This window comes from Arvicanthis niloticus, chromosome 5 (genome assembly GCF_011762505.2).
Source record: "Arvicanthis niloticus isolate mArvNil1 chromosome 5, mArvNil1.pat.X, whole genome shotgun sequence".
NCBI classification, from domain to species: domain Eukaryota; kingdom Metazoa; phylum Chordata; class Mammalia; order Rodentia; family Muridae; genus Arvicanthis; species Arvicanthis niloticus.
In genome coordinates, this window is record NC_047662.1 from 39,238,709 (window position 1) to 39,264,447 (window position 25,739).

At 42.3% G+C, this 25,739-nt stretch overlaps 1 protein-coding gene across 4 annotated transcripts in view; it reads right to left on the reverse strand.

Annotated features, from left to right (window-relative positions):
• Nucleotides 1-25,739, reverse strand: part of LOC117709061 (AGBL carboxypeptidase 4) — a 959,025-nt gene that overhangs the window by 45,137 nt on the left and 888,149 nt on the right. The window contains exon 1 of one of the 4 annotated variants that reach the window (XM_034503159.2): nucleotides 1,278-2,655. The exons of 1 other annotated variant lie outside the window; for it this stretch is intronic. In XM_034503159.2, coding sequence (XP_034359050.1) covers nucleotides 1,278-1,503 — 226 coding nt within the window. In that variant the 5' untranslated portion in view covers nucleotides 1,504-2,655. Of the gene's footprint in view, nucleotides 1-1,277; nucleotides 2,656-25,739 lie in introns of those variants that run through there. 2 more of the 4 variants (XM_076934450.1, XM_076934449.1) reach the window with 2 other exon arrangements.

Here is a 25,739-nt window from a genome sequence, read left to right on the forward strand (position 1 = left end):
ATTCCAAATCTTTCGCTCCTTTATCTCCATAAGCTTACTTTCTACAGGTATTAAAAAGGAATCAGTCACTAGGCTGAGACACACTGACAGCTTGTCCAGGGATCTTGGAGAAGTCACTATGATTCATGCTAGGTTCATCTTTAGGCTAAAGGAGAGGAAACATAGGAACCTGGAAAAAGTAGAAAAAGTGTCAAAACCACGGAATCCTGGCAGTGTCTTCATTCAGCTCCTAATCTCTGGGGTTGTCTTCCAGAGATTGGAAGGTTGTCACTGCCTACTCAAAGGCAACACTCTTACCAGCAGCAACTGCACCTCTGCTCTCCAGACTTGAAGTGGTAACTTCCTTTTCCCCACTTGGTGTGCGCCCAAGCCTTCTACAAGTGGATCAGAAAGAAGGCCAAGTGTTTCTACTTGAAGAGGAACCTATGTCTCAGCATGACAGATACAGCATAGTACAGGAGGCCAAAAGGCTTGTCTTGTCCTGTTAACAAACTGAATCTATCTTTATCCATTAACCAAGAGACCACCTGCCTGCGTGTCAGCCTGTCTCCTTTCCCTCTTCCCCTCCCCCGGGTGTGATCAAGAGTTAGGAGGTCAGGCCCTAACCTGAACTAGAAACTGTTTGTACCATCTTTCTCTCAAGGAGCCTTCTGGGAGATTCATAAAGCGGGGTGGAGGTGATGCTACCTGAGGACCTTCACCTCCTCACTTCTGCCACTTGGGAAGTACAATGAGGTTAGGCCTCCTTGTCCTATGAGATGGCCTAGAAGGAATGGGGTGTCAGAGATTCCTTCTGTGTGAAAGGGTACCCATGTAAAAGACCTAACATTGCTTCTTGCTCCAAGGAGACACCAAGGGCCTTAAAGGGGAGAGGGAGGTACAGTTTGAGAAACTTAAGATAGAAAACAGCACAGGGAAGTAACTGAGAGGTAAAGGTGAGAGATGGGAGAGATGACAGCTAGAGTAGGCAGCTAGAGAAGGGGTAAGTGAAGAGGCAAGGGGAATACAAAAGAGTCAGAAAGAAGAGAGCAGAGTAGAGAAGGCAGACTGACAGCAAGGCGCGGTAGTGTCAAGGAAGCAAGGAAGACAAAGGGGACCCTCGGGTCTTTTTAACTGGTCTGGCCTCTTAGAGATACCTGGTACTCAAAAGAAAACCCAAGGAGCAGGAAGGGGAGGCAGGAGCAAGCGGTGGCTCCCCAGTCCCGGCAGCCTGGCCTCTCCCGGAACCAGCCCGAGGTCCGCCCGGTCCCAACGCCCCTCCCGGCCCGCTCGCTCACCTGCCAGCGCCAGGATCTGGGCCTTGTGGAGTAACAGCGCGCCCCAGTCCCGGGGGGCACGCGGGGGGCTCTCGGGCTCGGCGCCCAGCTCCTCCGGGCCCCGGTACACTGCGTACACCTTCTGGTTGTCAAAATCCAGTCGCGAGCGGGGGCTGAAGTCGCGCACGCACGACACGGGCAGCGCGTAGCAGACGTTGTCCTCCAGGAACCGCACAAAGGCGTACATGGTGGGCGCCGGGGGCGGGCCCGGGCGCCGGTCAGCCCGTAGGGCGGCGCGGAGGTGGGGACCCCGAGAGGGGCGTGAGCCGCAGCCGGGCCGGGGGCGGGGAGGCTCCCCGGGGCCCCGGCTCCCCCCACTGTTATTGTTCCTGAAAGCCCCGCTCTGCCAATCGGCTGCTTTCGCCTGGGCGCGGAAAAGGGAGGGGAGTAGGGAGAGCCGGGCGAGGGGCGGATGAGGGGGTTTTGAAGCGCACCGCCACTTGCGAAGTCAGACCCAAGCAATCACAGCCGGAGTGCGATTGCAGTAAGGAGGGGAAAGAGCGGAGATCCAATCGCCTTAATAGTGATAGTAGCGTTGCAGGGTTGGAGAAGCACTGTTAAAAAAAAAAAAGTCGCTTTCGGCCGGATTCAGTAGTTTCAACAATCGCGCTGCAGAACAAACTGCATTGCAACAAAATTGCCTTGCAAAGGACTGGAGGGTGAGGGAAGGACTGAGGCTGGCCGGATGGTAGCAATTTTAGGTCAATCCCCAAGTGCAAACTTGCAAGTGAGCAGAAGTTTAGTGTTTCGAATTTAACTAAGCTCCTCTGTTACTTTAGTCCACCTTCCAAACCATTTCCCCCTTTTCTCTTTCTTTTGCAAAATTGCCAGCACCTGCTGTGAGGGTCAGTGAGCTAGAAACATTCCCCTAGAGCTGCCAAACCAGTTTTTGGCCAGAACTAGAGTAATCAGAGGTTTCCAGTTGAACCAGCTGCTGGAGTGGCAGAGGGTTTGACAAGGGCTGTTTTCATCCTAAGGGAGCAGTGGCACCCCTCTTTCCTATGGTCTTTCTCCACTGAGGAATCGCCTCCACCACTTGTTGCTTCTGGGCAGGAACAAGTTGGAATGAAACAGGGATGGAGGGCTCTGGGGAGCTAGAGCAGAGGCCAGATTTTCTGGAGTCAGTTCAGGAGCCAAACTGGGCAGAACAACAGACCCTTCTCAGTTTCTGATGTTACAGATGAGAACCTGGAAAGGTTGGTTCCTGCAGACAAACCACATCTTCCAGAGAAAGAAGGCTGACAGTTGTACTTGTTCTGTATTGTATGCTTACAGGAAAAGTGAGCTATTTATATCCCAATTGTCTAGCCCACCAGGGTATTTGTCAGAGAGAAATTGTTGAATTGGGGGGTGGGGGTGGGGGGAGAATAAACAGAATTTCACATACACCCATTCATCTATTTATTCTTTTATTCAAGTAATATTTTTCTGAGTACACACTCTGTGTCATGTTGTAGGTGGTATATAGAAAGGATAGATACCTAGGGCCTTGTAGTATTTACTAATGAATTAAAACTTGAATCTCAGTTGGATCCTATGTCAATATTAAATTACTGTCTGAATAACCCATCTTTCCACTGCTTGTAATCTTTCATTCTAGTTTGAGAGCATTAAGAAAGCTTAATAATGAGGTTATAGTGAGAAAAGTATTCTCATAAAGGCATGCATAAAGGAAGTGGTAGATTTAATTAAGTGCTATGTTTTTAAAAACTCATTTAAATGAACTTAACCTGTAACAACAAAACAATTGCACTGAAATGTTTATCATGACTCTGAGTTTCTTGCATAGGTGGGAGGTTTTGTTTTCCTTTATATGCTTTATGTTCATCTTCCACATACACACACTCATGTTGCTATTCCTCACAATAATAAAAAAAGCATTTCAACCATTTTAAACCGAAGGCACTGTGCTCACATTTCAAATTAGCTACACTCATGATAGAGATAAAGCCAAACTCCCAAATTCACTTCATTGTGTTTTATCTGAGGAGTGCTTTATACTATTGAACTCCACACAGCTTTCAACGCCCGTGTAGCAGGTCAGATGATGTTCCCTTAAAGCAGTCCATTGGGGGTGTCAGTCAACTGGATAGGTCTTCAAGCCATCCTGATGCATAATTTTATCCTGATTTATTCTATAACTCTGAATTGTTCCAGAAAATATTCTCCCCTGATTATCATTTACGTTGACTGATCTTAAGTGGGTTCTTTTAGAAATACATCCCTTTGGTGGTCAAGGGAATGTAATAAGAAGTAAGATTTCTGGTAGCTCATAAGATGAGGCATGCAAAGTTGGCCATATTTAATGACAATCCATGAGACTCCAGACTACAAAATAACTTCAGGTAGCACTCTAGCACATCTCTGCTTCTAAGTGAGGGTCACCCCAAAATATCCATTTTATTTTTCACTACTTTCCTGAGCACAGCCCATTCCAGAGTCTGCATCAATTATTTAACATTTTCCAACCTAGCATGACCACAGCCTTGTGCTTGCTTCTTACCCTCATCCCAGGAAGTTCTTCTTTACTGAGTGCATGGCCACCTCAGCTATCCCTGAAATGTCTTCTCTTTCCCCAGTCACCCACACTATTCAAGTACCTACCAGCTACCTTCGAATTTTATCCCAGCATTGTTGATTCCCTCACTGTGTCAGAGGACAGTGACACACAGGTCTATACCTTCACTCTCACAACCTGAGGAGTCCCTTTAAAGCTTTAGGGACCTCAAGTCTAGCCAAACTGAGATTTATGGCTTCCATGCTAAAATGAATTTTAGTACTATGAAGCAGAGTTGGCTGTTTATTAAAGATGTTTTAATATAGGCTTAAGTACAAGGGTTAAGAGAAAGAGAGGTGCTCAGGGAAAGTAAGTCTCACCCAAGGGCTTGGGTGTGGGCTCCTCTGCAAGACAATCACAAAAAGTAACACACACTCAGCTGTAGGTAGGGTCTACTCAAGGGAGTTTCAATTGCTTTAGCATCAGCCATTTCTACCTTTAAAAAAACAAAACAAAAACATTTGAGTTATATCTCAAAAGGTTGCTAAGAAACCGCTCCTTCTGTTTCTTCTTGTCTCTATCATGATAATGAAATTACAGAAATGCTCTGGAGATGCTCTGGATGAAATTATAATCTGATAAAGTAACACCAGAAGCCACTGGGATTGCACAAGGAGTTTAGTTAGTACATATCCTTTCTCTGTATGTGCGTTTTCTGGTCCTAGAGAATTATGTATATAGCTGGGAAGGGAGAAAGGCCTTAAATAGTTGTTAATTGTGCTGGAATTTTTATTTTTCTGCTGGTAAAGAATTTTAGCCAGATTCTAGAGTGACAGGCTGTCTTTCTATCCCTCCTCAACTACAATCAGAGCTCTTTGAGTGCAAATAAAAGCTGGTAACTTTAGCAACCCAGACACATGGAGCAGGGCTATGAATTAGACTCTTGGGTAAAAACATATAAAGACAAGAGACCATGAACAAGCATCTTACAAGATTTTCTTGAAACCCTGTTTGCTCTTTTCAGATTTGTAACTGAATCCAACTCTGTCTTTCCCATTCCCATTAATCCAACAAGGAAACTGTGAACCCACACTGAAGACAGACAGATTGATGAATACATTAAATACCAACACCCTCACCTCAGCTACCAATGTCGTCAGTGTGAACTGCTACAAAGCAGCAGTTCTATTTCCCAAGAACCTTAAGAGAAGAAAAATGTCAGATGATGAAAAATGGACACCAACAGTTTAAACACTTTCTCCGATACCTGTAGGTCTGCCTGTAGGTCCACAGAATGGGTTCTGGAGAAGGACTGGCAAGCACAGTCAGCTGAGTGTTCTCCTTAGGCACTGCTTGTGTATAGTTTATAGTCATACATGTAGGTAAAATAACTATACACAACACACACACACACACAAACACACACACACACATACTCTAAACTCAAAGGAACAATTTAAAGCATCAAGTTTTCACAAATTATAGCTGAATCCTCTCCTCAACAGCCCTACCAAAAGGTCGTTTAGATCTAGTGTTAGGAAGTTTGCTACCATACCTTAACTAAATGGCACTCTTAAATGTTAAAGGTTTTCTGTGCTGAGCTGGTTTCATTTATATTGTAGTTGCCATATTAAGATCATGAAGAATTCCATCCCAGCTTTTCAGATGTGGAAAACTTAGGATTTTGTCTTTCCTCTGTCTATCACTTCCTTCCCCTGTCCTTTCTCACACGATTGTTTTCTGAGATGACAGCTAGGTGTTCTACCTGTCCTCTGATGCTTCCTGTAAGCCATGCACACCAGCTAGATGTTCTACCTGTCCTCTGATGCTTCCTGTAAGCCATGCACACCAAGCCCTGTGCATCCTTGGTCAATCGCACACTGAATTGCTGAAGACTGCTATTAACTTAGTGACAGAGCTCAGAAATCGAACTTAATGGCAAAGCAGTTTGGTTCTGAAGAGCCTGGAAGGCTGGTGGTCATATTTTCATGGTAGAGAGTTTGCTCCAGAAACTGTATGGAGGAAAACTGGAGGGGAGGGTAAGTATGAGGAGGAGGGAGGCCTTTATGGAGCTAAGTGTCCAGTCTCATCCCTCCCCTGTCCTCTTTCTGTGTGCCAAATGTACTTTGCCTCCCATCCAAGCTATTTTAATGGAGCAGAACATGTACACATCTGGGCCAGCTTAGCATTCCCATATCCATCTCCACTGTGCTCGCCTGTTGAGTTTTGCAAAGCCTTGGGTTCATGTCAAGCTCCTTCGGTTTAGCCAACTGAAGCATGTTCAGTGGCATCAGTGGGACTTATGTTTCATATTACTGCCTGGAATTCTCCATGTACTTTGCAAAGCTATTTTAAGGAGACCTGGGTTCTGTGAATTTTTAAAGCAATTGGAGCGTGTCTTTTCAACCTCTCTGCTAATGATTGATCACATTTTTTCATGATTTTGCCTTTTTTTTTTTCCTGTGATGCTTGACTTTTCAAGGCTCTCCTTATACATTTTTAAAGACTTAAAAAAAAAAAAAAGCATTCTAGATTCACCACAAAATGAAGAGGAAATTACAAAGATCTTCCCTATACCCTCTATCCATACTCCCATACGCATAGCTTACCCATTGTCAATATCCTCTACTGCAGTGGTACAACTGATGCTGCTCTGTGAACATACTCTTATCACTAGTGGCCCATAGTTTATGTTATAGTTCATTCTCCCTATTGTGCATTCTATAGGTTTGAACAAATGTATGATGACACATATCTAGCATGATAGTATCATATACAATATGCTCATTGCCCTAAAATTCCTTTATGCTCTAACTATTCAACCCTTGCTGCCAGCCCTGAACCTTGGCAACCATCAGTGATCTTTCTACAATTTCCAGCCATCCCTCCTGTTTTCTTACCTGTAAGTCTGTAAGAATCTAGGAGGGAGTTCTTCTCTAACCTCTTACTGTGTCTTCATCACCTGAGAATCTTTAAAACTATCCTACTCCTGGCCCTTTACTCTGAAATCCTGATTCAATTAGTGGGTTAAGGACATTGGGGTTTTGTTTTAATTTCTAGATTATTCTTAAACTTGAGTACCAGTGAGAAAATTTTAAGGCAACATTCAATACATATAGAAAATTATCAACAAGCAATAAGTAATAACCACCATTATTACTAGTTTCAGGGAAAATACATAGGGCTCTGAAATGTCTCTATAATTTCAGATTACCCACTTAGCCTCTCTGAGGCAAGTTGTACTTTCCCACTGTAGCCCCATTTTGCTCCCTTTTCTTTTCAATATAAATTCAAATGTTATTTGAGTAGCATGGTAGGTTTTAGATCATCCACTAACCAACTTACATGGGTGACCCATAGGAGCTCACACAGCCTGACCGGGATCTTGTGGAATGAATTTGACTATGCTCTCTGTACATTCACAGGCTCTGGGTTGCCATAAACACATCTATATTTTCCATTGTATTTAAAACATAAAAACTTTTAATTTTGTCAAGGAAAAGCCTCAGTGAAATCAGTAGGAAAGGATGAATGGCTCCAAACACAAAGTTTTGGAAACATTCACTGCAATTTTTGCAAGTACCATAGTCTCAGGACACGTGAGACCAGAGTTCCTCTTTGGTGACTAGAACCTGAAACCACATGACTTGCATAAAAGAGCGGATGGATAGAGGCATTCTGGGATACTTGCTAGACAAACAAATGTGTAGTTCAATTTATTATGCCCAACCTGGTTTAATAAAAATATTTGGAGCACCTTCCCCTACACAATAATGGATTATTAGTTCATATAATAACTGTAATAATGATTGTAACGATAATGGGATTATAATATACTGAGGACTTAGCATATGTCAGGCTCTGCTCCAAGAACTTCACATGGATTATTTCATGTAACACTCATAACAAATTTATGAAGTTGTATTAATAGTCTCTTGAAGGAAGTTCTGCTTGAAGAGATTAAGAAATTTGCCCATGGCTGACTACAAGACATGGTTTGGATCCAGGCACTGCAACTACAGTGTACTGTCTTCCATTCACACTGGATGCCAGTTTTTTAAAGAATTAAATTAAATTTTTTTTTTTTTTTAAATTATCTTTGTTTGAAAGTCCAACTTGCCTCAGTTCTGAATCTCCATTAGGAGGCAGGTTAGTTTGAGAAGTTGTGCCTTGTTAAGTCAACTCACACAGTGTCTTTTCAGGGAAACACTGCTTCTTCAAGGACATCCATACTTGTTCCCAGCTCCCTCCAGAGAGAAGCTCTGGTCACTGTTCTGTTCTTCTGTGTCTTCTTACACTTTTTTTTTTTTTTTATAGCCTTTATTGCAGCCCAGAATTATCTATTTATTCTACTATTGTCTATTTGCCAATAGATCAAAAGCTTCATTAAAGTCAACCCTTTCTGCTTTCTTTATGTTTATACCTTCACTCTAGCCTGGAACATGGAGACACTCAGTGAAGACTAATTGAATGAACAGATGTCTAAAATATGAATCCTGAAAAGAGAACAGCCCTCAGAGGTCAGAAAAGGAGGAACATCGAAAGCTCAATTCAATACCCTGCCTCCCTTTATTTCTGGGACTGTCTTTATCTGTGTTGACACCATGTTTGGTTGGTTCCCCCAACTGGACCCTAATAAGAAATTCTCTCATCCAGTGTTTCCTTAGCAAAACTAGACAGGATAACACTTTCAAAATGTTTGTCTTAATATACAGAAAAAATAAAGGAGAAATAATTATGGAAAATCCTCAGAGGAGAAACATAGTCAAGTTGTCAATCATGCTTGGTTGACATACAGTAATAAATATCAATAAAAACATAACAAATAGTCCCAGAAACCTTCCAACAGAGTTCACGAGCCTCCTAGGAAGTAAGGTGATTCAATTTTACCCTAAAATACTAGACTTCTTATTTGATGTTGGCTTGCAGACACTAACCTCCTACTCAGGGCAGTCCCTGGATCATTTAGGCTCTGATGATTCTTTTTCTGGTGAATGACGACAGGGCGAGAGTCCTTCATGGAGAACACCTTGGCTCTCTGGTCAGCCTCTGATCATCCCAGTAACCAGGAGCTCAACATGTCTGCCCTTCCCCAGTCCTATGGCAGGGTACCCATTACATTGCCATCTATCCTGAGACTTTGTATAATAACCTTTGGCTTCACTTCTGGGACAAAGTCACCCATGAGTATAGTCATTCTGAGGCATACCCATTTGAAAAGTGCATAGCCAACTATGAGCTCTGATTTTCCTAAGAATGTCTTCTATCTGCACTTAAACTCAACAAAATTGTGGAAAAGAAGTGAAAAACAGAAATAGAAATTATAGATTTCCACAACAGAACTTGATGCTTTACAGATTAGTGAGGTTTTGCTTTTGTTTTGTTTCATATAGATTTGTTTGGGTGTATGTGTGTGTTTCTCTTCATATCTCTCTCTCGCGCGCGCGTGCATGCATGTGTGTGTTATTCTGCTTTTAAATTTCGATACAGAGTCTCACTATTTAGTTTAGACAGACCTGAAACTCACTGTGTACCCTGACAAGGCATAGAACTTTATAGCTATCCTCCTGTCTCAGGCAAGTAAACTAAGAAAGAGGTGACAGAAGTTGTTTAAAGTCATGTGGAAAATATGTGGCCCAGGGTTTCTGTCACCTAAGGTCTGGTTTTCCAGACTGTTTGGAAATACGCCTTGCCCTGAAGGAGTAAGCTGCAGAGCTGCTGGTGGGATCTAGACCCTCCTGTCTTGCGCAGGAGGTTGTCCTTCCCTAGACTTCTGGGAACTAAGCCATACAGGGACAGTCCAATATCTATCACCTCAAGCATCCATACTATAGCTAATAATTCTAAAAGTATCAAAGATTTGACATTATCTGAGTCTTCTTAAATCCCTTCCTTCTTATGGTGAAGACACTGTGGTTCTGATGCTCTTTGAGGTTACTAGCTCTTCCTGAAGCCTGCCCTCAGGTATTTCCTCTTAATGGCCAAGGAATTGGTAATCACCTTCAGGGGTGGTGTGGAGGCCTCTCTGAGCCAAAAGAAGAAAAGATGAGGGAAATCCACACAGTGAAGTGTCTGTGAGAAGTCCCAAGCACCTTCTTGTCCCTTAACAGCTTCCTTATACTGCTATTACTTGGAGGAACCAGAATAAAAGCAGGAGTAACTGCAGTGAACAAGAACCAGTGCTTGCCTTGTTCTGGGCTCATCTATGTTTCTCTTTTACTCTCTAAATTTATCCTGGATGGTAGATACTGTACTATCCCCAGTCCCTTTTAGAAATCCAAAACTTGTCAGGTACTCTGTCACAGAGGAGTAATGGGAGAGCCAGGATTCAATCCTAACTACAGAGGCCAAACCATGGTCTTTTACACTCCTTCTAGCTCCTTTTGAATTTGACTCTTGCCTCCTTGAGAGGACCTGTGTCCTTATGTCTAGGAGGGAGAGATGCTGGCATACTCATTCTCAAAGGGTCTTATTTAACTTCTTCAGAGACATCGTGGCCCTCTTGAAAGGTCTGAGAAAGATCCTGGCAGGCAAGATTACACAGGTTTCCCAGGAAACATCCTATAGCTCATGTATGTGCGTGGGGATATATATTAAATTACACTATAAAGGCTTTCTTTTTTACCCAAGCAAATTTATTTAATTAGTACAAGACTGCCTGTAAATGGCAATTAAAAAACCTTGACATCTAAGCTTCTACATTATGATGGAATAATGACGTATATTATGATGGAATGACTAACATACATACACACACACACACACACACACACACACACACACACATCATACTACATCTTCTCTCTCTCTTTTCTTTCCTTTTTTACACAAAGTCTCACTATGTAGCCCAGGTTAGCTTGACCTAGGATTCCCCCTGCTTTTGCCTCCTCAGTGCTGCAATTACACGTATTGCAGGTATGCACAACCAGAACTGGTTCTCATTTATTGTTTTGTTGCTTGTGATGATGGTTACTATTAACTGTTAACATAACAGAATCTAGAATCACCTGAGACATGGGTCTCTTGGGCATACCTACAGAGAATTATCTTGATTGTACTAATTGAAATATGAAGACCCACTCACAGTGGTGGGTCTTCCAGGCTAGAATCCTTGTATATTTAACTGAAGAGATCTGGGGAGTAGTGTGCATCTCTATTCATTGATCTTTACTTCCTAATTGTGCGTGTAATGTAACTACCCTCTTCAAGCTCCTGCTGCCTTGACTTCTCTGCCAAGATGGACAACACCTTGAGCTGTGGGCTGAGATTAACCTTTGCTTCCTTAAGTTGTTTTTGGGGTATTTGTTCCTATTTCCTCATGGTAAGGGGAAAGAAACCAACACAGTATTGATAGAAGTCATATTAGAATGCAGAATATTATTTTTATTATCATTTACGTATTAATTATCATGGAAAGTACATAGCAAAAATAAATGAAAAGAGATAATCAGATGAGGGTGATGTTGGTATTTTTATTTTTTGTTTTGTTTGTAGGATGGGTGAGAGAGAGGTGGACATGGGTGATATGATTCTGGATAAAATGCCCAGGGAGAAGCTTTGTTTTTTAGCTGGTAAACATAATAGGTATCTGGAAAGGAAGGATCCTGCCTTCCACTCAGCTAGTGTACCCTGTCACATTGCTGAGGTGTAGAATGGTCTCCAGTCAGTAATCTCAGCTCTGTCTCAGGGACTGAAACTAGAGACATGATGATACAGCAATGAAATGTCAAAACTTCCTGGGTTCTAAACTCAGATTTGAATTCACTTACTGCTCCATCATCCCCAAGGCACCTTGGCCAAGTGTCTGACTCCATGATTTTCAAGTGTCAGACAGACCCATATAAGGTTACTGTATATGTATGGACCTGAGGCAGTATGTGCAGAGTTCTGAGAGCAATGCGTGTCTCATGCAGGAGGTGCCAGATATTATCAGTAGGCTTTTTCGTTTTCTCCTTATGAACTCTTTATGTATCTTTCTTGTCAGAAGGTTGCAGAGTAATAACAAGGTTGACTCTCCATAGGACAGTTAGTTTAGGGTTACATAGTAGTACCCCCTCTTTTCCTGATGGCTGGGCAATGCTACTGCATGTATAGCATCACCCACCATATTTCCTGGACAAAGGGACTTAGTCAAGAAAGTTGAGACCTTACTAAGATCTGCACTTTTTATCTTAGGGTTTTATTTTCTGCTTTTAAAATCATGTTCAGATTTTGTATATTTAAAACATGCCTTTGGAATTATGAAACACAATGTTCTCAATCATAAAAAAAGATGAATTATATTATACTTTCTATTTCCCTTTCTGGGTTTCTTCTGATCTCCTTGCATGCATTTTTCTGTGATACTGTCTCTGCCTTATGTCCTAAGTTAGCAGAGACACTAGTGAAAAAAAAACTGCAAGATTTTTTTTTAGCTCCTTTAAGAGTGCACTTCTCATTTGTTGACCACTAAACTATTTTTTGAAGGTTTATTTTATGCCAAAACCACCACTTAGTATTTGGGATACAGTAGAAACCCACACAAACTGGGTTTTTTATCTGTTAAATAAAAAGGGAAAATGTTGCATTTTAGTATTATTGAAAGGAATAAATAAGGCATGTACAAAGAAGAAGGGTCTAAGAAGAGGACAAAGTTTGTGAGTCTCTTTCTCTGTCCCTATAAGGACAACGTGTTGGTGTGCAATCTTTAAGGTAAGCTTAGAAATTGTTGTTAACCCTGTCTTTCTTTTTCATGTAGATGTGTATAGTATGTATACATGTGTGTATACATGTCCACATATGTGTGGGTGCATGTGGGCACCCTACATTGGTACCTGGTATTTTCTTCCCTCATTCTTTACTTCATTGAGGTAAGTAAGGTCTCTCAATGAGTTGAGAGTTTTCTGATTCTAGCTAGTGTGGCTAGTCAGCCTGACCAGAGACCCTTTGTCTTTGCCTCCTGAATGCTGAGATTACAGGCTTCCACCAAACCTCTCTTGTTTGTATGTGGGGCCCAGGGATCTGAAGTCCAGTCTTCATCCTTGTACAGCGATCCCTATTCACTGAGTCGTCTCCCTAGGGCTCTGTTTTCCCTCTCTCATAGATTCAGAAGAAGGAAGTTATGGTCCAGGTCACTCACTTAATTCAAGCCTGGTATAAAGTTCACATGGCTCCTGTTTTGCTAAATTACCTCCAGTGTTCTCTACACTGCTTGTTACAGTAGTTGTGTTAATTCCATTAACCATTCTTTTTCTGCTGCTCACAACACATCTGATGGTACTAACTGTGGTTCAGGTAGGGCAAAGGCTGCGAGAATAGAAAGCCCAGACTCTGATTCCTGATTCCTTAAGAAACAGGAAACAAAAGGACACATACAAGGAGGGAGAGGATAAGCTTGATATTCCTATTCCAAGTTGCCAATATTCCAAGACTTTGAGGTTCTTTACAGCCACACTGGCCAGCTCAGCAGACATCTGGAACATGGACTCTCAGCAAGAGAAGCATTCTCCCTCCCAAGCCAGCCCACCTCTGTTGCTGTGACCTTTAAAGAGTAAATGTTTAAAATTCTCTATTCCTCTGACTTTCATATTCCCCAGGTGGAGGCAAATCTCATCTGCACAAAGCATGAGGCACATTTTCCCTCTTGAGACACTCAGTGTCTATCCAAGGAAGAAAGAGTCTGCCAGAAAACGTTCACTTGGGGCCTGCACATTTTCAAGAAGCTGAAAGCTGAGTAGGAAATGAAATCGCTGTGCTTATACTTGGCAAAGGGGATGCGAAATTGCCCCCAAGCTAAGTTGTGCATCCATGCCCCCATTCTCATCCGTCTCTGTTCAGATGGGTCAGACAGAGCAAAGGCATATAAGCAATCTGGTAGCATCCCCAGCAACACATACTTAACCTCCCTTTGGTATCAAGGGAAGAAAGGGCGTGGCCAAAATCACTCTCACCACCAAGAAAATAATGAAGGCAGAACGAAATGATAGACAGGCCAGAACCATGGTGGGGCTTTGCATGCAAAAATGGGAAAATCTTTCCCTTGGCATAGAGAAATTACATCCTGAAGGTTCTTTTTTCTCCTCCTCTTGGCAATGTAACAATTCCTTAAAATAGAGTTATAAAACAGAAACAGATTCTATAGAAGCAAGAAAGCAAAACTAATGACTTCAGAGAACTTACAGCTCAAACTTTTCATTCTAGAGATAATCAAACTAGGCCAGAATGATGATTTCTGCAACTGAAAGCACCTGCGATCTACTAGTAAGGCTTTCCTCCACCCTCCACAGTCATGTTTTCTATGCTATAGGGACAAGTCTTCAGTATAAGGGTGCCTTGCCGATTCTCAGGGCATTAACCTATTCAGGCCTAGAGAAATATGCAAATCAGCATTTTCAAGGTTCACCACTGAAAGGAGCCTGCTTGCTGGAGACAGGTGGCCAAAGGTGTGTGACCTTTCTCCCCATAAATGGAAGTGTCTTTCCAAATCTATCTCTAGTCGACTTCCATTTTTAAGATCTCTCTTCTGTACTAACCCTCTTTGCTCTCACATTTTAGGGGGTGCGGTTGATCCCCTAATGTGCTTGACAATGTCCAAACCCAACCCATTTTGTAGGACTGCTCTAAATGCAACTGAGGTAGTCTGGACTTGCAAAGGGTCTTCACTGAAACAAATATAAAGGAAAAAGTAGTGGATGGCATTGCTTTGGGACTTTTGGCTAAGAGCAAATGGAGAAGTTAGTGTCGTGAGCTGAGTCGGGGGAAACCATGCCACCAGGAGTCTGAATCCCATTAACTGTACATTTGTCAACACGTCACGTGACTTGTTTGAATTCCTCATCTTTGGGTTAGGGAGACAACATCCAGGGTGTTGATTAAATGAGCACATTCAGAAGGCAAGAGAGCATTTGGCAGAGATCACTGTACACAGTGGGCCCCTATATCCATAAAATATGCAGCATATTGATTTAGAAAACATGGCCTTATGGTCAATCATTCTTAAAAACATTCCCTGGGCCACTTGACCTGTGCCAGATACTATTTTAATTGTTGGAACAGAAACACCATAAAATGGGCCTTTCACTTTGGGCAAGTAATGTTTGTGGGTATTGTGTATTTAATTGTATGTCCCCCCCCAAAAGATATCTTAAAGGCTGAATCTTCAGTATCCTCATTTCAAAATAGGGTCTTTGCTGATATAATCCAGCCTGACTGGTGGAATTGTAAGAAAAAGCACCCTATGAAAGACAGGAACTCAGGAAGACTATTGTATGGTGGTCAAGCAGAGACTGGAATAATACAACCACAAGTAAGCTAAACAAAACTGTACAAACAACGCCACTTCCAGGCACGAGGAAGAGGCAAGCAGAAATTATTCCTGGAGACTCAGAGGGAACAATGTCCTCCTGATAATTTGACCTTTGGTTCCAATCTCTAAAACTTGGGGGGTTATGCTTGTTTTAAGCTAAGCAATTTGTAGCAGCCCTAAGACAATGACAGTTGGGCCTTATCCAAGGGAGCAAAGGCACTCATTATAAGAGAAGAAGTGAAGTGCTCTGAATCCCTCCATTCAAGCCTGTTACTTACTTAGGGAATCCTAGTCATGCCAGGAAGATTTAGTGAGAGCCTCCATGTTAATGAGAATGTATATAAATAGAGGTAGTCTGACCATGAGAGGGAAAACCTGTCTGTCTGAGGATTCAGGGAAGACAGCTCATATCTAAAGGATGAGTAGATGTTTGATAGATATGTGGGACATGGGGCAAAACCCTGCCCAGGCTAGAGAACCTCATATGTGCAGAAGCAGAGCACTAGAGTCTCTGTTTAGATTTTCGTCATCTACTGGGGTTGAGGCACTGCTGGAATGTAGCAGATGAATGAAGGCTCATCTGCCTTCCAGACTCCTTTCTGTGCTTTGATGTCCCAGAGACATTGATCACTGCAAGGTTTCAAATGAATTTATCTTTTTCCTACCGCGGTCTTTGTTCCTGTTTTCCTCTTGCCTTCTGTCATCCAGTGAAGCACCACTCCCAAGTCAGCCCTACCTACAAGTCTCCCTGTGTCTCCATACTCAGCTCCAGGGAAATGATCTCTTTATCCCTGTCTTGCCAATCATTTCTGAGTTTTCCTATCTATCTGTGGTTCTGTGGGATTCTCACTTGGCATAAGGTTGCAACTCTCCAGCTGTGTCTCTCGGCCATATTCCTTTCAGCCAAACCTCTCTGCCAGATAATTAATGATGTGTAAACAAATGCTTAATTGCACCAGGGGAGCACATACTTAAAGAAACTTGGTGATGAAGCAAACACGAAGAACATCACTCTCACAAAGTCATACCCACCCTCAACATTGTTAGGGTGTTCACTTCACGTATTAAATCTAAAGCTCCGTTATGTTAGGGACTACACCTCCCTCCCACACCCCTCCCAAACTAAAAGAAACCCTAAGGGAAAATGTGATTATATTGAGATTTATTCATGCCATGTGTTTCCTGAAATACCTCTTTTCTCTTTTGGATTTGTGCCTTTGGCCTTCAGCCTTAGGCACTTGCTGGGAGGAAAAAAAAAATGTTGGCTCTTGGCAAGAAGGAGAAGGAGATGGGAACTCATTAAGAACATACCTGGGTCTTTTATTTATGTTCTCTCTCTCTTTACTCTTCATACAAACCAATGACTCACTAAACAAGAAAGTTAAGTACCTCAGACAAATTAGTACTTGTTCATAAGGTGGACCAGCTCACTGAAGGAGGCGCCTGCATAAGGGCATTGCCATCTTTAAGCACTCTCCTTCTAGCTATTTGTATTCTTGATCAGCCTATTACCTTTTCAAACTGGACATAAAGACATGAGTCAGAGCACATGCTGTCTGCTTTGCCATATGCCCATTTTCTGATGGGAGTGGGGTGCTGTGGGGTTGGGGATCACTTGGGGGAGAGGGGGTATTGGAGCTACAGAGGAAACTTTCCTTTGACGCTGCTCTGAGGTTTTACTGTTGTGCTCAAAGTCTAGATGAGGGGCAGTGGGGGAAGGGCCAATACAGTCATGCAGGTTTCTCAAGAGGAAGCACCTTGGCTGGAATCTGAACTTGAGTCCTCTCTGGGGAGTTTGAAAAGGTGTGAGTGGTTTTGTGTGTGTGTGTGTGTGTGTGTGTGTGTGTGTTTCCTTTAGTACAGTTCTTAATGACACATGTTTTAGAAAGAGGAAGCATCACAACATTTTTAGAATAGGCAGTGGGGTGCAGCAGAAAACGGAGGCTGTACCCACAGGAACACAGTCTCTGCTCATTTGTTTCAGAAGCCATTGTTCACAGAGCACCTGTTCTACTCTTCCGAATGTATAACTGTGACCCCTTGCAGGGCCTCTTCCAGTCTGACCTACACATTCTAAACTCAAGTCTTTCCCTGAAAAAGACGAGTACTACCCCAATCCTTCCCCCCCCCCCCCGCCCCATCTACCTGTTTACTCTGTTTTCCTCTTCCCCCAGAAAACCTTTGGAAAGAACATTGACGCTGGCACCAGCTATGCTGCAGTCACTACTCAGCCCTGCTACATTACGTCCTTCATGAAATTGGCATCCTAAAGTCACCCTGGCGCAGCAACTTAAGTATGTTTTCCTTGCTGTGCCATCTCACAGCTGCCCTCGGTAATCTGGATAGTCTTTGTTTTGATGTTTTGAAACAGAGTCTCACTCTGTAACCCAGGCTGGCTCCAAACTCACAACAATCCTCCTGCCTTAGCCTCCCAAGTGCTGGGATTACAGGCATAGGATACTACACTCAGCTCTCTTCCTACCCTTTCGATAGTCTTCAGTCTCCATGGCAGGATTCTCTTCCTCAATATCCATTTTTGATACAAGAATCCTCGGTATTTTTCCCTTTTCATTCTGTGAATACTTTTTCTGTGCAGACTTTTCCCCTGTGCTCCTGATGCTTATGTATGAAAGAACTCAACCAGACTCCTAGAAGCTGAGGTCTCAGATATCACAAACAAATTTATCTTTGAAAACCTTTCTTTCTGAATTTCATCTCTTTTTGTCCACTCCCACCCACACCCACACTTTTAATTTATTTATTTTGACAAGGTCTCACTCTGTCGCTCTGGCAAGCCTTGAACTTCCAGCAAATCCTCTGGCCTATGGCTCTGTAGTGCTGAATTGCAGGTGTGAACCAACAAGCCCACAATGTCCATGCTTTGATAACATCATCGTCTGTCTACCTAGTGACTGGGTTAGGAATCCATGAGTCTATTTTCACTCCCATCAGCCTCTCACCTCTTAGTCATGAAACTCCCATGGATTTTGCACCTCAAATGTGGCTCAAATCTATTTCTCTTACTTCTGACTATATCCCAGTGAAAATTTCTTTTCACAAGTGCCTTAATCTTTACCCTTCTCAATATGTTCTCTAAAACAGAACTTTTTCAAATGTAAATATGATCGTGATATTCTTCAAATAGATTTTTTAAAGGCGTTTCATCTATCTTTACATAAAGTGTCATTGATTTTAGTCTTAAAAGGTTTATTCCTATCAATCTCTGGCCTTACCCCATGACATATATCCTTTTATTTTTCTGCATCATTTAGAGTGGCCAGAGTTTTGTTGTCATTCTTTCTCTCTCCCTACCTTCTTCTCCACCTATTTAAGTTAAATGTAAAATCATATATGCTTTTTGTTTTGAAATGGGACCTCATACTTCCCAAGCTGGCCCTGAATTCATCATGTAACTGGGAGTGACCATGAATTTCTGACCCTTCTTCCCTCACTTACCAAATGCAGAGATGATAGCATGAGGGACTATATCTGGTTTTATGTGGTGCTGGGGATTGACTCGAGAGTTTCATGTGTATTAGACAAGTACTCTGTGAACCAAGCTGTATACTTATAAGAACAGCCTTGAGAAATCCTATGTACTTTTCACCCAGATTACTCCAGTGGTAACATCTGGCACGCTGCAGTAAAATATCATACCCATAAGGTCACATCATTATGACCTATGGTCCTTATTTATACTTCACCAATTGTATATGTTCTTGTATATGCAAGTGTATTCAGTTGTTGTGATTTTATCACATGTGTAGAGTCACATGTCCACTACCATTATGAAGATAAAGATGAGTTCCATCATAAGGACTATACAATGGCCCTCAAAGGGCCAGCTTTCATTAACTTCTAGGTTTCATACAGGATGCCCTATTTGAAATCCTTTCCACCAATATTATTTGTTGTTCAATTAATTTTTATTCATCAGGCCTCATACATCAACTTCTATGATTTCAAACATTTTTAGAATCATTGTTCTCTGTTTCATAGAACTTTATTCTCTGATGAACACTGTGGCACATGCCTTTAATACCAGCACCCAGCATCCAGGTGGATCTCTGTGAGTTTGAGGCCAGCCTGCTCTACAGAGAGAGTTCCAGGACAGCCATAGATAGTGAGTTCCTGTTTTAAAGAAGAAAAAAAAGAACTCTGTTTTCTTTCTTTCCTTTCATGGCATCTATTTTCTTATCCCTAGATAATAATGTTCATGAAATCAGAGGCTGGGCGAAGGTTGTTAACTTTTACATCTCCAGCATCTACCAAAGTGCTTCTAGCTAGTAGATTTCTCAATTAAAATGAGTAGGATTAATGAATTAAGAGAGACTAATGAGTCCTGTGAGACTCCCTCCCTTCAGGAGCTCTATGAAACAGGCACTCACTCTAAAACAGTGATTTTCAGGGATGCTGTCTGAGATGGAAGAATGGAGACTGTGAGGTTCTGGAATATCCATTTTTCTTCCAGTTTCCAGATATGCAGAGCTGAGCACATTTAGGACCCCAGAGTATCCATGTGTCCACAACCTTTTTAACACAATTTGTAAGGTTGGCAAATGGCACAAGACATCAAGATAATGAGTTTAAAGGTATGATTTTAAAGGCCTCAATTGGATGATCTGCTCATAGGCTGAGCAGTCTTCTTGCTGTAGACCAGGACCACACAATGAGCATTCATGCGATCACATAGTGACTCTAATTCTAGAGCAGATTCTGAGACTATTCAACTATGTGATAAAGGAAATATTCCCCACAAGGAAAACATGGAGATTAGTGACATAAGGAAATCAGAACCCAGAGCAAGGGTTCTCTCAGGAAGTCAATGACATAAACATCCATTTTATACTATAAGAAGAAAAAGTTACAGCTCAAGGGCCTTTAAACACACACACACACACACACACACACACACACACACACACACACACCAAACACACACACACATACACACACACACACACACACACACACACACACACACACACTTTTATAATGTAGTAAATAGGTACTTAACTCACCAAACACAGGAGTACAAATGTTAACATTTTATATCTAGCTGTAGTTCCAAAAACCTTGCTCCCATGTCTGAATCCTCCCTAATCACTTTTACCAAAGTACAAATGACCTTTGACTTCAAGCATCAAATTAAAGATTTACCTCAGCCTCCAACTGATATTATCTAATACATTCTTTCTTACTGGGCTTCTTACTATATATAGTAATTTCTATATAAGATTAAAAATGACCATGGTAATCTCTGGCCTCAATCATGATGGCCACTAGGCACATCATGCTGCTTTGTGCTCGGACTGAAGCTGTACTTTTGCACTCCGTGGCTTTCTCATCAACCTTTGTCTAACTCTAACACTTCTAGCTTCACTTTCACCATTGTCTCCTTCTTGGAACCTTCCCAGACCACCCACTTCTCCATACTTATGACTATCATGTCCTGAAGAGGCTTCTATCATAAACTTTTATGTCTGGGCCCCCACTAGTCAGGTCGTCTTGAGAACAAACCTGTATCCTAGTTATTTTCTCTTCCCACTGCCCACCATGGGGACTAGGGCATTAGAGGCTTTTAGTGAACTCAGAAGAGAAAGGAAAGCAATACGACAGACAGTGAGCACACATTGAGAGGTAACTGCAGGTACAGCAGCATGCTCCTGCTTCATGTGTCCTGCCATGACAGTTTCCTAAGAGCTACTGGGACCATTCCATATGTTTAGCAAAGTCTTCTGCACTCAGTGTCCTAACAGGCTCCAATACTATTCTCCCACCAATGGCAGATGACCTGTAAACCCTGCCTCTGGCCCTGTCCTCCATTCTAATCCATGACCTACAGATTCACATCCTGCTTTCTATCCTTTTACATCATGGTTGGACTTCTGTCAGATTCTATGATTTAACTGCCCCTACCCTGGCTTCAAGCTTTACTGTCTACTTGGCTGACCTGTTGTGGATAGGTTCTGTAATGCAACATGGTCGTCCAGGGTGCAGCCTTGGAAAGGGCACATTATGGGGTTCACACACACACTGACATCCCCAGGCTAATCTTTCCTCTGATGTTTCCAAAGGTATGCCTGTTGTTCTGAAGTTTGCTTTGGCACCAAAAAAGCAAAACTTTACCTTGTAATTGCCATTAAACGCTAGTGTAAAGAGACATCACCTTCAGCATTTTAAGCAGTTATTCATAGTATAGTGGTTTAAACAAAGGACTCCTAGCATCCTGGGCACAGTATGGATCTTGGCCTTTCCTCTGTTGTCCCTGGAACATCCTAAGCTCTGAGGTAAAAGTTTGGAAGCTTTGGAAAGAAAACTGATTCGGTGTTAACCAAAACTGGGTTAAAATGTTGTTTCTCTTTGGGAGCTCTGGACCTCAGGAAAGAAATGGAGGGTCAGCTTTGCTCTACTCTCTTCTTTTTTCAATTGCTCTAGCTAATTTCTCAATAATTCCTGCAGATTACGCTATCTGAATGGTTATTCCAATCTCTGCTTAATTCTTTTTTACATTTATTTGTATGTGGGGGTGGGGTGGGGAGTAGTTCATGCACCACAGCTTGCCCATAGAAGTCAGAAGACACTTTTCAAGAGTTGGTCCTTCTAAAATAGCACTATGAGAACACCAAGTGTACAACACAATGATTCTGTAGGAGGATATTTCATATTTAAACTGTAATAGTCCTTTAAGGATAATTTACTTAATTTCTCAATGTCTCAGTTTCTTATCATATCACAGATGATTAAAAGTCTTGAATTGAGCTGGGTGGTGGAGAAACATACCTTTAATCTCAGCACTTGGAAGGCAGGCAGATCTCTGTGAGTTCAAGGCCAGCCTGGTCTATAGAGCTAGTTCTAGGATTGCCAGGCCTACACAGAGAAACCCTGTCTAGAAAACTAAGAACAAAACAAAACAAAACAAAACAAAACAAAACAAAATTGTTCACAAGATTCAGCGAAATAAGAGTTACCATCCTCACTGGCTTCCCTAGGAGCTCACAAATATTAGCTTTTGTGTATCTTTAACTTCTTTGTTCAGACCATGATCAGCGGTACCTGTGTACTGCCTCACATATGCTGCTAGCCTGTAGACTCATGACCATCCTTACAAGGTCTTCCTCCTGGATTATTTTCTTTACTTCTTATCATCTAATTGATGAATTATATTACAACCAAAGGTATTCATAGTATATTTGATAATATTATCTCCAGAGTAGAAACCCTAATATTGATACCCCATTCTGGAGTTGCCTTCAGATAAAGCATGAACTCCCTGGCTTGGCAGAAAAGACTCAGTTACTAGGGCCTGAGAGTATTGTACTCTGTCCCACCATGTTACTGTCTCAGAGTACCTAAGTAAATGCTTCAAAGACCTATAACTATTCACTGATGGACTGGGATTCTAACTCAGCGTCTGGACTATTCATCTGCTTCCCCTCAGCAGATCTGATCATTCGTAATTGACAACAGTATGACAGGCATCTGGTAAGGAAGGGTACATGAGGTGAAGGGGGCGGTTAGCTTATCTAGGGAAGGACTCTCATTGCCTTTATGAAGCTGGAGGGAAAGGAGAAAACAAAACTGAGGTAAACACTGAAGGAAATTCAGAGTTTTCTGGGAAGATGGATTTCGCTTCAAGTCTGAGTGCAAATGCATGCTGCAGGTGGTGCTTTCCTTCCCCACCCCCCAACCCCCAGCACTGGCAAAACCACAGGGAGCTTACTTAGGGTTTGCTCTAGATTTCAGTTACTGGTTAGTGGGGGATGAAATGCCACATTAAGTTTCAAGACCATTTTTTCATTGACTGGGTATTAGAAATGACTTCCTTCTTGAGCTACCCTGAACTCAAGATTTTATTACAAAACAGTTTTGCAGTAAGATTAGTCAAATAGCCATTCATTTGTTTAAAAAACCTCCCAGACCCCCGCTGGCCACTAGACCCCTGACTGGAGATATAGAAAACAACCCAATGTGGTCCTTAGACTCAAGCACCCATGTCTTGGTTGGAAGAATGTCCCATATGTAGTGACAACATTAGTTGCTTTGGGGTTTGGTAAAGGGTCTAAGGAGGCAGTTGGTACCGAAGGGATTACTTTGGCTCATTTCAAAAGATAAAACTGCATTCTTGCTTTTGTTCCTGTACTTGCAAGATAGTATGTTATCATTTGATATTTCCACATGTAGGGTAGAATAGCTGTGTGGCAGAATCCTTGCTTCAGTGACTCTAAGCTGGACTTCTGTATCCTTATGTGGATTTCCTCAACTGTAGACCAGGAATAATATCTTTGCTTCTAAAGATTTCATAGCTGCAGAGCCCAATGTTCTTCAGGTGGCTTGAAAGGAAGAACACACTTCCTGGGACTGTTTTAGGTGAGTAGTGTGTCGTGAGTAAGCTGATAATTACTAGGAGGCAAACTCTGCCCTCTACCAGACACATGACTCTGTTCAAGTTCCTTAACCACACCGAGCTTCAGTTGTTTTCTTTGTCCAGTGAGGACAATATCACCTTGCCTAGCTGGAAAATGGTAACCACTGGCTTCCTATTCCCTGCCCAGTCCCCTGCCAACATTCTGTTTCCCCATCTGTGAACAGGACAGGATGGAGAGGCTCTGTGAAGCAAACGAACGAAAGAATATTCTCTCAGGGCTGTTTCGTTTTGACATCCCATGCATAAAACAACAGCCGGATTGGACTATTGCTTAATTCTATCCAAACTGCCAGATAAGCATTTGAATAAGTAATCTAATATATACATTTTTATTCTATTCAATATTCAGGTCGACTCCTGGTTGGAATGAGTATTCAGAATGATGATTGCTTAGAAACATACCATTCCAAATACGAATGAGAATATTTTTGCAATACTCAGTTCAGCAAGGATGAGGAGGCATGAGATTAGGTTCTGCAAATAATCACATCTTTCATATCTTCGATGCTTATACACACACACACACACACACACACACACACATTACATACCTTTCCTTGTAACCTTGGCAAATCCTTGAACCCCTGGAGGCCTGGGTTATACTTCCTAAGTTAAATCAATTCCCACATAAAGGTAGTAGAGGAGGGCAAAAGATGTGGCCTCTCATCTTGTGGTGGGGGCTCAGCTACAACAGTCATTCTCTCCAATGAGGAGGGGGTCTGCTTATCTCACACTCCAGCAGGGATACACAACTCACTACTTTCCAAAGCAGCTGATTCCAACATTATAGGCAGCTTTGACTGAGGTGTGTGTACTTCTGTGCATGTGTGTGTATTGGGGGTACTCAGCACTGCAATAGCCCCATTTCTGGTGTTCCTAAAGCAAATTCCCCCCCCCCCCCCCCCCGGAATTCAGGTGTGGCACACGTAGGTAAGCTCAGAACCGAGGAGGAGGCTGAGATGATTGAACCATGAATTTCAGGGCAGCCCAGGTTGCAGATAAGAAGTTGTTTTTTTTTTTTTTTTTTTCAAAGAAACAATCCTTTGGGGATCTTTTGGAAGAAAAATGTCTACCCTTTCCAACTTTTTCTTTTCCCTGAGCAGAACTCCAAGCCTCTCAAACCACTTTTTTTTTTTTTCATTAAGTTAAAAAAAATATTGGCACAGAACTCTGCCTGGGGTACACCAAGAACAACAGTGATCTTAAGATTCCCTGGTCATACCTTTCTCTGGCCTCTGTTGCCATTTGAGGAAAGAAGCTTCTAAAGTACCAGAGGCAGAGTAACTGTCCCCAAGGAAGTGTGCTTCAGGGATGAGCAGCCCCAGCCATGATCTGGTATTCTCCCCTGCTTGGCCTCCAAGGAACAGCTATTCCTATAGAGCTGACACTCATATTTTCCTTATTTCCAGCCAAGTCACAGCTTTTAGATGTTCCCTGTGCAGATGTGCAGGATTCTTGCACACATCTGCATATCAGAGGGACAGGGGAAGTTGCTTGGCAGGAGACTCTGGCTCTGCAGGAGTGCTCTACTGGCAAATCACATCTTTCCTTCTTCTGTGATTTGCTAAAGAACTCAGCCAGAGGTTGGACTGGGCAGGGATAGTGTGGAAAGAGAAAACTTCAATGTCTTAACTTCCTCTGGGGACTGGGAAAGTCTTGGGGCACTGCTGTCTGAGGCACTGATAGAACAGGGAGAAAAGGAACATGATTTCAATTACCCATTCATGTAAGAGTAGCCCCACACTGTGTCTACAGAGGGTTTGCTTTGTGCCACATCCAAGGTTTACCATTTTTAATTTTTTTTTTTTTTGTGGGCATCTCTTTAACCTCTTTTGGTATCAGTTTGCACATCTGTGAAATGAGATGATAATGCTGCCCACTACAAAGGGCTGGATCGTGGAGAGAAGATCCACAAGGCACTCGGTGGAACTGTGGTGAGTGCTCAGTCAGCATCAGCTCCTCTTCAGCACTCTGCTCACTCTGCTTTACTGACCCAGGCATCTCGAGAACTTTAAATATGTTCCCCTGTTATTGCTTCTGCTTTGTGGTCAACTAAACTAAGTGCCAAACTGAGATTTAGGATATTCCCTGAAGCCATGGGTACATACAAGATCTTTCAAAGTCAGAATAAGTCAGAAATAAATGCCCATCATAAGGATGGGCCATATTTGGACAGTTCCAAGGAAAAGGAGACCCAAGCCTATATATGTATGG